Genomic DNA, 14694 nt, shown 5'->3' with positions numbered 1-14694 from the left:
ATATATTCACATTTCTTTTAGGAATAGAATTTCTGGATCATAGTCTTTACCCATGTTTAGTAGATAGTGCCTAACATTATTCCAAAGTGATTGTATTAATTTGTAGCTCTATAAGCAGAATATGAGAATTTTAGACTAGCCTTATCCTCACCAACAGTTTATATTTTCATGACTTTTTCCTCTATTCCAGTAAGTTTTGTCATGGTATCTTATTGTTTTAATTTGAAATTTTCTCATAATTAATAATGTTGAGTACCTTTTCATATGCTCCCTGGCCATTTAGTTATCCACATTTGTGATATGATCAAGAGTTTGGGTATTTTACAGTTAGGTTGTACACTTTTTTCTTACTGACTTGTAGAAGTTCTTTATATATTCTGAATACTACTCTCCTTTTCTTTGCAAATATCCCTTCTAAATTCTGAAGCTTATTTTTTATTCTCTTATGGTTCATTTTGATGAAAAGACTGTTTCTAGTTTTAAGTTAAAAACAAAAGTTTTTTAACATATAAGAAATCTTTGCCTACTCCCAGATCATTTTATAGAAACTTTATGATCTTAACTTTCAAAATTTAAGTCATGATTCATCTGGAAGTAATTTTTGTGAGTAGTGTGAGAAAAGGGTCGAGATCCCCTCCCTCCCATACACACACATTTGGTTATCTCATTGACTTAGAACCATTTGTTATACAGACCATACTTTGTAGAATGGATTGCAGTAGAAGCTTTGTTTAAACTCAGGTAACTGTGTGTGGGCATTCTCTTAATTTTTCTCATTGTTATATTGTTTATCCTTACATCATTAAGTACTATATACTTTATAATAAGTTTTGATATTTAGTCTTATAAAAAGTTCCAATTTTGTTCTTTCTCTTCACGAAAGTGCTACTACTGCTCTATTGACCCTTTTCATTTCTGTACAAATTTTGGAATCATCCTGTGAATTTGCACAAAAAAATATTAGGATTTTTGTCTTAGGATACACTGAATCTATAAACCAATGTGGGAGACCTGATATCTTTTAGAATATTACATTTTGAAATTCATGAACACAGAATATTCCACCATATATTTAGGCCAATTAAGGTTTTTGTGCACAGTGCTCTTGTAGTGATCTTGTACATTTTTGGTTAGATTTTTTTTTCCTAGGTAGTTGATGTTTTCTGATATTATATTTATTTTTGCATATTAACCTTGTATTTTGCCACTTTGTTGAAATCACTTATTAATTTTGGTAGTTTATCTCTCAAGTCTTTTGAATATTCTGTATACACAATAAGTCATCTCAGAAGAATGACAATTTTATTTTTTTTTTCTAATTCTTATGCCTTGAGTTTATTTTTCTTGCCTTGTTGTCCTGACTACTACCTCCAGTAAATTGTTGAATATGAGAAGACATCTTTTTTTAGCTCCTCAAATCAAGGTGAAAGCTTTCAACATACTACCATTAAGTAAAGTATTTGTTAATATAGGTTCTTGAATTGATTAAGGAAGTTACCTTCCATAGCATCTTCTTACCTTTCCAAGAGGTTAATATGTTTATCATGATCATGATCATGATGATTTTATATATGATTTGGATTTTATCAAATACTTTTTATGCATATATCATTGATTTTTCAAACATTAATCCTTGTATTCTAGAATAAACTAATTTATATATAATGTATTATTTGTATTTATTTTTAAATATATATATTTTTATTGTTCACAGTATTACAGATATCCTCTATCTCCCTTTTGTCCCCCATTCACCCAGCACTGCCTCCCCGCCCCAGGCTTTCATCACACTATTGTCTGTGTCCATGGGCTATGAATATAAATATATAAGTTCTTTGGTCTATCTCTTCTCGTTCCCTCCCCGCCAAGATATGTCAGTTTGTTCCATGCCTTCATGCCTAGGGTTTTATTTTGCTGGTCAATTAATTTTTTTCATCAGATTCCACAAATAAGTGAGATCATGCTATATTTCTTTCTCTGATCTGCGTATTTCACTTAGCAGGTCCATCCACACTGTCTCAAAGGGTAAGAGACCCTTCTTTTTTACAGCAGCCTAGTATTCCATTGTGTAGATGTACCACAGCTTTTTATCCACTCATCTCCTGATAGGCACTTGGTCTGGTTACAAATCTTAGCTATTGTAAATAACGCTGCTATGAATATAGGGGTGATATATCCTTTCTGAATGGTGTTTCATGGTATTTAGGATATATTCCCAGAAGTGGGATCTCTGGGTCAAATGGAAGTTCCATTTTTAATTCTTTGAGGAACCTTCATACTGTTTTCCATAGTGGTTGCACCACTCTGCATTCCCACCAGCAGTGTACTAGGGTTCCCTTCTCCATATCCTCACCATCACTTGTTGTTTGATGATTTATTCATGATAGCCATTGTGACAGGTGTGAGATGATATCTCATTGTAGTTTTAATTTGAATTTCTCTGATTATTAGTGATGTTGATCATCTTAGGCTCCAGAGAATGTCAGTATCTTTATTATATCAAACAATTAATGTTGACTTCCCCAGAGGGAAACACTAAAAGACTATCTCCATCTTTCAAATCTGTTAGCTATATTAACATCTTTGAAAAGACGGTCCAGAACAAAAGCTGCCATAAATCATGCATAATTGTCAGAGCCCAGTGGAAAATTGTCTCCTAACAATATCTACCCCTTTATTCTACATGGCAAAGTTTCCCATAAGTATGCACTCCTGTGGCCACTCTAAATAATCTGACAGAGGCTAGGACTAAAACCATTTGGTTATCCTCATGATGCAATTAATTAAGGTTACTATTAATAGCCCGGGTGGTTTTACCTTTAAGTTTCTGTATTTACCTTCCCACTAGATTGAGGCTTTAATCCAGGCACAGCTGCAAGTATTAGATATTACAGACTCCTTCTTGGCTTTTGATGAAGAAGTTTCATGCAGTTCTGCCATCTAAAACAACCCTGGCCAGTGAGTTCAGGCTGACTTAAATACTTTCCGGGGCGATAGTGTTGTTTCCTGAAACATTCGAAGGTAATTTGTGAGCAGGACACCTTCCAGGTGGCATTTGTCCAGTCCATGGGATGACTGAGAATGGGGTGGAGAAAACATTCAGAGATTATGTACATGGGAGCTGCAGGATTTTCACTCTATTCCTGCTGTTAGGCTGTCGCCTGTTGTCATGATAGACTAACCAGCAAACTTCAGGGAAATGATTACCAAGTTGTGTTCCACAACCTCCTGAAAAGGGATGGCAGACCCGGCAATGGATTAAATTTAAGGTGCTTGCAGCCATTTAGGAACATTTTTCTTGTGGATAAAGTCTTCTGGGATAGTTCTGAAGGAAAAAAGTTTGCTAATTTCTCTCCCCTATACCTTTCAGAGTATAAGGTATTCCCTTCAGTGGTTCTGAGAGGTTGTTTTCCATCTATCTCCTCAAAATTTCAGTTTCCACTTCATTTAGCTATAATTGTATCCTTTTTCTAATCATTCTCCACTACAGTTAGACCTTCCATCTGGCAGGGTGAGGAACTAGAGGAAAGGGTGCATTTTTATAAAACTTAACCATGTAACTTATCCTAAGCGCCCTTTGGTCAGGCCTCACCATGAAGATATGGCAATAATGCTGGCCTGAGACTTGCTATTGGGGAAAATATCTAAGCATTTTGCACAGGAGTGACCAGGATAGAATCCTGAGCTGTCAAAACCTGCCATGCATTTTTCCTAATTATTACTTAGGAAGTAGCTGTAATGGTTAATCCTTGCTGATCCTCAGTTAACTGATCAAACTACTTTATTAAATTGCATGGACAAAAGGAAGTGTGAGTGGGTAGAGTCCCACTATTAGCTCCTTGTTGAGTGGATTTTGTAATAAAACACACACAACTGTCAGACTCCAATGGTCTAGAAAATTGAGAAATTATGAAGACAGGTTTCAAGGGTCACAGTTATATGTCCAAAATCAGCTGATAGATCATCTGAAAAGGTATAAACAAAGGTAAGGTATTGAAGGTGTAATGTGTGTGGTCAATTTTCCAAGAGCAGGCAGAGACAAGGACCCATGGAATGGGCTCCTCCACCGTAAAACAATTAAGTAAGTTTTGCAGAAGTCACAGGTATGGCAAGCACCGGAAGGCTCGCCTCAGAAACAGAATCAGGCCCAGTGAGTGATATGATTCTACTCGTCTCATGGAGAATAGGCCTTACCATGGACGTCCACATGAGGAATCAGAATGGTTCTGTTTGGTAATCAGGTGCAGCTGTGATTTGCTTCCCTGGTGTGTGGGCCCCAAACAGAGTGTCTTTAGTCAGCGAGTCTATAGTTTTCCACATGGCAGATCAAACTCTGAGGCCATTGGCTGCAGCTCAAGATTCAGTTGAGTTTCAGCCTAGCTGAACCATCCCTGAACCAGGCCAAAGCATTAGGGGAACCTGAGTGAATCGAGGTCCCTCCAAGCCAGCAGCTTCGGATTAGGCCATGAAGTGGAGACAAAGTTTTCCTGAGAGGTATGACTTCCACTTTTTCATGTAAAGCTGAGATGCCACTGAGCCACTCTAACAAGTGTGGCTTTTGGGGCTGTCATACCTGTTGGTGATTGAATCTGACTTCTCAAACTGAGAACATCAAGCCAGACAGTCACAAGGCCTCAATGGGTCAATCATTTAGTTTCTAAAATAGTCCAGTAGGATGGCAATAGCTGATTTCAATATAAATATGCCTGGCATCTGGGTGAGAAGGGCCACAAACCCAAAACCACAAGGATGCTTCCAGTTGGAGGACAGAGGTTCCAAATAGCCAAACCACCATTCACAGAGACTTCTATTATCTGCGTTACTGAAAGGGTCTGATATGATTGATGTTGTGCCTCCTTTTTTGTGGTAAAGAGCTGAATAGACAGGAGTTTTTCCTTGGCTACTGGAGAGACTGAACATTGTACATTTTCCCACATAGGCGAGTCCCCAGAACCTACTGATAAACAGGCTTCAGAATTCAGGCCCCAGAATTTTTTTCAGATCTATCAGCTAGCCCCTGAATACAAATGTGTGTGATAATACTCACCATAATCAGGACCATTGAAACAGGATTTTTAAAAATTGATATATAATTCACATACAACCTACAGGATCTCATCTATATAGTGAAAGCTTTGGACATCGAAGCTAGAGATGCTCACACTAAATCCAGACCCATTGGTCATAAGAGTTTATCACACTAGCACTTCTCTGCCTGCAATTTTCCCTTATTGGGATAATCCCCGATGGCACTTAGGGATGGAAAAGTAAAACATGTAACAGGTCAATTTCTAGTCTATATAGAAGCAAAAACAACATTATAAAAGATCCTACCCAAGAGAGAACTTTAGCTCTGTCCTCTACTATGAACCATGCCCAAATCCATCAGTTGAATCAATGTGCCAAACACCCCATGAGTCTGGGTAACACGAAGTAAGTTAGGTTCCTCTAAGGTACGGTGAAACATAAGATATCTCTTATCCTCCCAGCCTGTTAGCTATACAAAGATTTTTGAAAATACAGTCTTGGAGAAAAAAAATCTGTAATAAGACATGCAGAAATGTGGGGGACCCATGAAGAATTGTCTCCCAACATTGAGCACCGACTACATACTACTCATAATGATCCTCTGAAACATTGATGAGTAAGACATTTTCTTAGGCCTTGAGTACTCAACGTATCACCTTATAAAATGAATTATTTTAGCAGATGTCTTCATGAACCTAGGTCTAAATCTCCTTTTGTTGAAAATGTTGCCACTTTGTCATGAAATGTAAATAACAACATAATAAATATCTAAAATAATAGGTGTATTAAGTCTGATGTGGCATAGTGATCTACATTGGCACTTCTTTTTGCACTCTTTAAGTTATAAAGTAAATTTTAGTTGTTGACTTAATTTAACAGAGTTTAATTTTCTCTTTTACATATGCTCTTTAGAAGCCAACATATAAAGAACAAATAAAGTTGTCTTTAAATTTAAACAACCAATCCTCTTATGAGTACCTAAACACAGAGAAGAAGAGGAAAGCTAATATATCATAAATACAAAAACAAAAACCACAACAAATTTGGATTTGTTTTGTTGTTGTTGTTGTGTGTGTTTGTTTTGTTTATTTGTCTAAGACCAAAGTCACATTCAATAAGAGTGCAGGGATAATGTTCGAGGAGGATATAACATGCATTATATGAGGCAACTTTTTGCTCTGGAGTTCATATTTGGATCCCTATCTCAAATTTACTCTAGGGAGTACTACATATTATAGTACATTGAGAGACAATAAACAAACAAACAAAACCCAAAGTATAGGCAAAGGAAAAGGCAAAAGAAAAGTGACATATTTGGTTTAGTGAAAAGAGGCACCCATGGAATATATAACAGAAATCTCCAATAATATAAGCTTTTCCATTGATGATGAAGAGGGTTTAGAAAATGAGATTTAGGATTCAGAATTGTATATTAATATACAAATAAACATGTTTATTTCTTGCAGCTCCTCTTTCTGATAGCCTTATAGTCTAGTCTCTCAAAGTTGGATTATAGAATAATGATTCCTTCCCTGATCAAAAGCCACATAGTATACGTATATCTGATCAAATGCTCAATTGTGAAAATAGAGTTACAAATTTATCTAAATTCAAGTTCATTTTCAATATATAAATTTGTTAATAGTATTTTAGTAACCAGAAACCTTTCCAGATCCTCAGTTGTGGGCTATAAAATATCTGAACAGAAGGTTTTCTTAAGCCATAACTGGCATTTATATAAATATCCAGTGGTGATCATGATCTATTGATATACATTTTTAAAACAGTAGTATATTTATAATATTGGCCAATTCCTCCCTGACATTTTGAGATATTTTCCCCTCAACATTCTAGGTACTGCCAAATAGACTTGATATTAATGTTTGAACTCATATAAATCATTAGTCTTGGTAACATTATTTGGTTATGATTACATAATTACTAAAAATTTCTTTAACATTTTATATTAATGCTTTCATCTTCTAGAAAAATTTTAACGAATTTCCTAGCCTTTAATGTCTGGCTCCCAAAAGAGGAAAAGGGGGAAAAATGAAGATGCAGGGGGGACACCAGCCCTGGAAGTCCCCTGGAAATCATTTAGCTGGCAGGGCAGGGCTTGCAACAATAGAGCAGGTGCAACAACAAAAGCTCTTTGCACCTCTGTGGTCAGAAGCAATAATCAACCATTAGAGAACAGATCCCCAATATTTGGAGGACAAAGTCCTCATTGTCTACCCTGACTCCTACATGCTGTGTGCAAGCTGCTTCAGAAACACATGAGCAGCTGCCTGCCTCGGGGTTGGGGATGGAAGATAGATAGCTGCTACTGTGGTGAGGGCTGAAATTGACCGAAATTAACTTCAATTTACCATCCAATTTTCCCCTGGAAATCACAAGCCTTCCATAGACCCCAGAATCCCAACATAGTTACATCAATTGGGAGACAGGTTCCTGGTGCTTCCTACTCCGCCATCTTCCCAGAATCCTCTGGAACATTGCCTTTTACAATATCGTCTCTACATCTCCACATCTTCTCTGTTCTCACCAGAATAAGAACACTAATTTGATCGTAGCTGATATGCTGTAGGTCTTGATCTTTCCTGAGCTATATCTGGATTTGCCTTTATTTGTCATACAAAAGAAATAATTTAAAAATCTGAGCCCAGAAACCTGTTTGCACCTTTGCATCAAATAGCATTCTTAAACCAGATCTAACTAGGATTAAACTGTGATATATATGTCAGTGATCTCTGCCTTGATGGAATTGGACAACGTATCTGTTTAACACTCATCAAAGGTGTCCTATTTGCATAGATATTCAAATAATATAAATTTGATTAGGCTTCCTAAGACTAAATGCTATGTAAGTGAAAGTCTTTCATTGCAATGCTAGCCTGTAGTTAGGATATCTTAGTGTTGCCTTCCCAGTGGTCTTTCAAGCAATGGTCAAGAAATTTTGCAAAAGTATAAATTGAAAATTGCACTCCCATCTCCCCAGAACATAATGATGCTAGTTTTTAAATCATAAATATGTTAATCATTTTAGAACCTTTAAGAAACAAGTTTATTGGTATTCTGATCATCTTTTTTTTAAAATAAAGATTCTAAAAACATTGTAGAGCCACGGAAGTTTATTCTAAATCAGATTAGATCATCCAAGCAAATAAAATTTGGGTAATTATGTCCGAAGTTATACAAACTAGCATAACTAGTATAGTCTCATTATAGAAAGATAAATAAATTTGTAAATTACATAAATGAAATAAAGATATTCTAAGGTAAAGAGTAAAGGGATTTAAAATGGGAGCTTTCAAAATTTAAATTTTTTATCTTATTTAAAATTTTTATCTTTTTTTACTTCAAACACTTAAATGAGAGAATACAATATTAAGAACTGTGATTCTTATATTGCCATAAAAATATTTTTCTATCTATTCAAAAAATTTGGGAAATTTTGGAAAAATATTAAATAAAAGCTATCTTATAGTGTTTATAGAAAAATGGATACTAATGTGTTAAACTACTATACATTTTCAATAGTGAGGTTTAATGGAAGATATTATAATTTATATTATAAATAACTAATAGATTATTTCCCTCCGTTATATCTAGCATTGTCTCAGAGTCATAGTTATCAAACGGTTAAATACACTGAGCAGTCTGCACCTCTCACTGTTAGAGCACTTGAGTACTCGAGTTCTCACTTTATTCCACTGGGGATAAAAAAAAAATCTTATCCCATTTTTTAGAATGATTGCATTAAGCAGATGCATAACAACTCACAATAACAAGTAGCAAATTTTCCTGTAAATAAAAATTCTGATATGTTTTCTTAACTTTAGTAGTATATAAAGACAACTTAGAAATTCTTTGTAAAAGTTATGCAAGCTAAGCGATGTACATTCATGCTATTATTCGTGCAGGCTGCCTTAGAGAAAGAATGGCGAGCTTTAGATCCCTCCTGCTTCCCTTCACAAACACAGCTTCTACCAAACCAGCTGCACTGGCCAAAGGTAACATGTCATGGAAACCTCTTAGTGCTCGATCTGGGCTCATTTCTTAGGGTTGTGCTGTTTCGCAGTGATTAATAATACAATTTATTGACTTGAAAAACACAATTACTTTTAGAAGCCTCTGACTTCCTCCTCATCCCCAGATGTGATTATTCATGTAGCCTTTCTTTCATTTGCTCCTAATTTTTTTCTTTATTTTGGATTTCTTTCAACACTTTATTTCACAGTAGCAAAAAAAAAAAAATGATGCAGTTCAGCTGCATATTTGGCAGTAGACTAAAATCACTAGTTGAAAGCACTTTTAAAATATAAAAATATGCATTAACAGGGCAACAGCTGAAGATTCTCAGTCAGAGGTCAATGTACTGCAATATCTGTTATTTATTTGATAATCTTTGAAGTTTTTGTTTCCTGAGATTTTTAAAGATCTTTGCAATTAATCATTTTGTATATGCAAGCTATACCAAAAAGAGTATTCCTCATCACTACAACAAAGAATACTTATATCTTTATTACATAAATTTCATTTTATTATAATGATCAATTTTTATACATTTGCCTTAGGAGGCTACTTGCTCTCTGCTACATGTAAAATAATACAATATGAATGCCAGAATTTTTCAATTTATTTTATATTTATGTACATTTTTTTTCTGATAAGTTTTCTGGAACCTTAAACAATGATGATGCTTCACTTAATTTACCAAGTCGTCCAGCTCAAGCATGGCTATGTAATGAGAAAGAAAATTTGTTTTCATCGGAACAAACACAGTTCAATGGCAGGTAAGCCAAATGACTTCTTGGATTGACCCACGAATGACATACTTAAGAAGAATATTACATTCTTTGCAAAAGTAGGAAAATAATGAAAATAGGAGCAACTTTACTTGTTTAGAAGATGGAGCAACATTTAGTGTTAATATACAGTTATTTTATGGAGTTTTCAAGGTAATAAAAATATGTAAGGTAGTAGATTCATTCAAGAAACTACAAAACTTGTGTCAGTAAAATAATGTAATTGTTGTAAACAAGTAAACTTTTAAATACTACTATATAGGTTGAGATAAAGATTAGAATAAAAATTCTGGTGCTGCATTTCTTTCCACAAAACGATTGAAATATGCTTCAAGTAATTGCAATGTAAACATTTTAAATTAATGGCAGACATTTATTGCTTTTCAAGATAAAGCTTTTCTGTAACTTAAATGGATTTTATTTTCAAGTTTGAGGCAACATAAATAGCTTGTAGTTTAAAAAAGTGCTGATATACTTGTGTTGATTCAGTTGTGTGTGTTTTTTCTATTGCCAGATCAGAAAGTAGCACTTTATCCCAGGCACCTGAATCAAAGACCAGCAGAAAGAGTTTGCTAAAATCTGAAAAAGAGGAAAAAATTTCAGAAGAATGGTATGTGGTCTACTTTACACTAAAATAATAAAGATTTAAAATTGAAAGACTCTTAAATGTCCAAGGCAGATATTTTTCAAGATTTCAAAAATACCTTTATTAGTTTTGAAGAAACTATGTATCTGTTAAATTTCACATTCTTAAATGGAAATTCAAATTTGCTTTAAGACAATATAATTCAGATATCTATGTTTATATGTATATGTTTATATAAATATTGCCTGGATATTTGTTTTGTCTTTATTAATTTTAATCTCTTAATAGGGGCTTTAAGGATATTTCTACTGCTCAGCAAATGCTGAAGAGAGCACAGAAAATGAAATCGAAGAAATTAAGGAAAAAATTAGGTGGGTATTCAATGCTCTTTGAATAATAACTGTGTGTTTGACGTGGAATATACATTCTTTTAAAATATTTTTACCAAATTGTATTTAATAAGAACAGAAATGAAATGCAAATATGAGTATTTCTGAGGTAATAATTCCAATAATAAAATTGTTATTACAGTAAATTATTTGTTATGCTCTTAAATGTTATTTTTACTTTTTTCTATTTCTTATCTACTTTGCTATTGATTCTTTTATCTATTGTGCACTAAAAAAATTATTCTGTAATTTATTACTGAGCAGGTTTATTTTGGCAGAAGTTGATTTTAAAGAGCATCCGCTTCACGTGCTTATTCCTTTGTTTTTAAATTGCATGTTTAGTCAATGTACTATTTATGTAAATTCATCAGGCCCATGAACTGTTCACATTAGCTATGAACTTGATAATTTGGAAAAGAAGCACAATGATATGTATCTTTCATAATTATGTAGAACTTGGGAAAATAAAATCCACATTAGTTATAGAAAAGCATCTTTTCTTCAATCCCACTTATCAGGCTATTTAAATCATTTGTTGTTCTTTGGATAACTTTAATCATGTTAGCATAATTACTTAATATGTGGAATAGTTAATAGGTGGCAGGGAGAGAAATAGCAGGTTATTATGACTTTATATCTATAACTTGCAAATTGCATATATATTTGCATTTACTCATAAGTTTATAAATATTTACTTATGAAATCATAGACTTAAGCATACAAAGAAGCATTCAAAAGGTTAATTTTATCTTTATTGTTTTTCTATGTATTACTATTTATTATTAGTTCAATAGTATAATTCTAAGTAGCATATATAATATATATTTAATGAAAAGAAAAACAAATAAAAATAGCCAAAATACTGTTAGTTTTCAAAGAATAACTGATATGTATTGGCATAGTACTTACTAGCCATTGATAATGTACTGGTAATTCATTTTTATATTCACAAATGTTCAACTTTCCTTTTCTGATGTTATATTAGTGACATCTTAATTTTTTATTTTTGAGATAACTAGTATTTTTTGTTATGTACTAAAAGTTTGTCAGTTTTAAAATATTAAAATTAATTTCAAGCATATTTTTAGTACTATAACATTAGCTATTTTGATAATAATAAAAGTTTCTGAAACTCCTGTGGCAAGTTCAAATATCAGAAGTGGCTTAAGAACTGATTCAACCAATGTTAAACAATTACTAATTTATGCTCAATATTTATTTTAAAAAGTATTTGCGTGGTTTCTGATACTGAAGCTAAGGAAATGTTTATTCTGTTAGACTCAGTCTCTGGAAATATACATAGATTTTTCTTACTAATTCTTATAACTGAGCAATTGTTTTTTAGGTTGAGCATAGTAAATAATATGTTTTAGCAAAAGTTTGAATAAAGAATATATGCTTATACATCAAAATAATTGCTTTAATGGCCAAAGATTAGACATAATTATTATCAGGCAAAAATTAAACCTCTTTTTATCTGTCACAAGGGGGCATGGTAGGGTAACAAACAGAAAAGTAGAATTAGACATCCAAGTTAACAACTACATCTTAAATTTAACATTTTAACAGTGGTCATTAAGCATGGCCTGTTAGGTAAAAATCCAAAATGGCAGTTGTGTAATTTTTATTGGGATTTTTACTCTAATTACATGACTATAAAACCAATTGCATTCTTATTACTGTGTGAGGTTCTGTATCTACCTGTTAAGCTTTTGTTTTACCAAAATACTATTAGATTGATGAAATAAAAGGCTTTTTAAAAATTGAGTTCTAAAATGTAAAACTTAACAATAACCATAAATTCTCCTCATTCTTTTTCTCTACTCCCCCCTCACAACAGATACACATCATAGAAATATTCAAAGATTAACAGAGAAAAAGAGTATCAGTGGGCCCTTCTCCATTATGATGCTTTAAAATTCTACCAGATTGATGATATAGACTTATGTCATTTTGTATCTGTGAGCAAATTATTTAACACTGTTATTGGGTCTTCTTCTTTATAGACTAAAGCATTTCCTAGTACTTTTTCAGTTTTAAAATTTAATTAGTCTGTGATATGCTATTTATTTATTTGAATATGACGAAAAGAATGACCATAATTTAAAAATTCTACTCACTAAAAACTTAAAATAATATTTTAAATATTTAAATTCTGATGGAACTTAAAAATTTACTAATACTTTTCAAATATAAATGGAGATATATCTTACATGGACAACTTGAAATTTTCAAGCCACCAGAGGGCAACATTTTCCTTAAAACTACTGGAGACTAACCAGCTCTGTGGGGGTAGGGAGGGTGGCAGGTGGGGCTTCAGAGAATAGGAACTTTTAATTAAATGGAACCAGTTACATCCTAAATCTAACACAGCCACAGTTTTCAAGGAGGTGAAGCATAAATGCATGGAGTATGGAAGCTTTGGTTCAACTTTCTGCTATGAAAAACCTTAGAGCAAGTTGCTCTTAGCAAGCACTTAATAATATTTTCTTTTTATATCTTTTACATATATTTATTAGCCAAGGGATATATGAGACAATAATATTTGATTTATGATGAGAGTGAGAATAGGGCAAAAGGCATGGGGTCAATTATTTAAAGAAAGTTGCAGGTAGAGTAATAATCCCACTGAGAACACTGATTAATGAAGAAGCAAGGGGCTGAGGAAACACACAGTGTGGGCAGCCATCAGGGGAGACTCAGTATTGATGACTTCTATTGTGATAAATGAGCCCATTTGCTTTAAAGAGTAGAAGCAGGAGGAGGAGGGGCAGGGCCAGGGAAATTGACGGGAAGCCACAGGAGAAAATACAAAATTGTGAGAAGTTACCATGATTGTTTTTACTCAATTTGGGTTTGGGTTCTGATTATTGTTATTCCTAGTAAGTTGTTGATATTTCCCTCATGATGGACATAAGCACAAACCAGTTATAACTAGTCTTGTTTTTGTGGGGTTTTATATGTTTGTGTTTTTGTTTTTACTGTTGCCTTATGCACAGAATTTCAGCATGTGGTGATCTGCTCTGGAAACTAACAGATACCTAGGAAACTTTAGAGTTTGGTACTGTAGTCAAACACATTATGTGCAAGGTGAGAGTTGCTGGTTTATTGAATACACTAGTGGCCCGGTGCACAAAATTCATGCATGGGGGGTGTCCCACAGCACTGCCTGCACCCTCTCCAATCTGAAACCCCCCAGGAATGTCCGACTGCCAGTTTAGGCCCAATCCTCCAGATATTGGGCCTAAACCGGCAGTCGGACATCCTGGGGAATTGGGCTTAAACCGGCAGTCGGACATCCCTCTTGCAATCCGGGACTGCTGGCTCCTAACTGCTCACCAAGCCCCGCCGCCATGGCTTTGTCCAGAAGGACATCCAGAAGGTCTCCCGTAAGGTCTCCCAGTCTAATTAGCATATTACCCTTTTCTTAGTATAGATGAGGGTCAATAACCTAAAGGTAGTGAGTATAATTGGTAGCAAGAATGAGATGAGCCAAGTGGGGAAAGAGAGTGAGTGACTGGCTTTGACATGGACCACTCCTCAGAGAGGATGAGTCCTGGGCATAGGGATTTTGGTGAAGAACAGATGGTAAGAAGCTTAAGGGCTATGGACATAAGGCTGAAGACATAATGTTTTCCAACATTTATCATGCTTATGCATTTTGAATTTTATAATTAGAGAAAAGAAAGAGCAAGCTGGAGCAAACAAAGTTAATCTACACTAATAAAAGAGAAACATGGTAATTGGCGTACGACCGCTACCCTTCCCATTGGCTAATCAGCATATCCTTACAAATTAACTCTGTCAGCCAAGATGGCGGCCGGCAGCCAGGCAGCTGGAAGCGAACATGAGGCTTGCTTGCTCCAGTGACTGCAGACTCCAA

At 34.3% G+C, this 14694-nt stretch overlaps 1 protein-coding gene across 1 annotated transcript in view; it reads left to right on the top strand.

Annotated features, from left to right (window-relative positions):
* The window catches only part of LRRIQ1 (leucine-rich repeats and IQ motif containing 1), a 193977-nt gene that overhangs the window by 112193 nt on the left and 67090 nt on the right, over positions 1 to 14694 (top strand). Inside the window, exons 19-22 of the mRNA XM_014535275.1 lie at positions 8952 to 9041; positions 9703 to 9824; positions 10351 to 10446; positions 10711 to 10793. Coding sequence (XP_014390761.1) covers positions 8952 to 9041; positions 9703 to 9824; positions 10351 to 10446; positions 10711 to 10793 — 391 coding nt within the window. The remainder of the gene's footprint in view (positions 1 to 8951; positions 9042 to 9702; positions 9825 to 10350; positions 10447 to 10710; positions 10794 to 14694) is intronic.

Source organism: Myotis brandtii, unplaced genomic scaffold, assembly GCF_000412655.1.
Source record: "Myotis brandtii unplaced genomic scaffold, ASM41265v1 scaffold141, whole genome shotgun sequence".
Classification (NCBI taxonomy): domain Eukaryota; kingdom Metazoa; phylum Chordata; class Mammalia; order Chiroptera; family Vespertilionidae; genus Myotis; species Myotis brandtii.
This window is presented reverse-complemented; position numbering and strand designations above follow the sequence as displayed.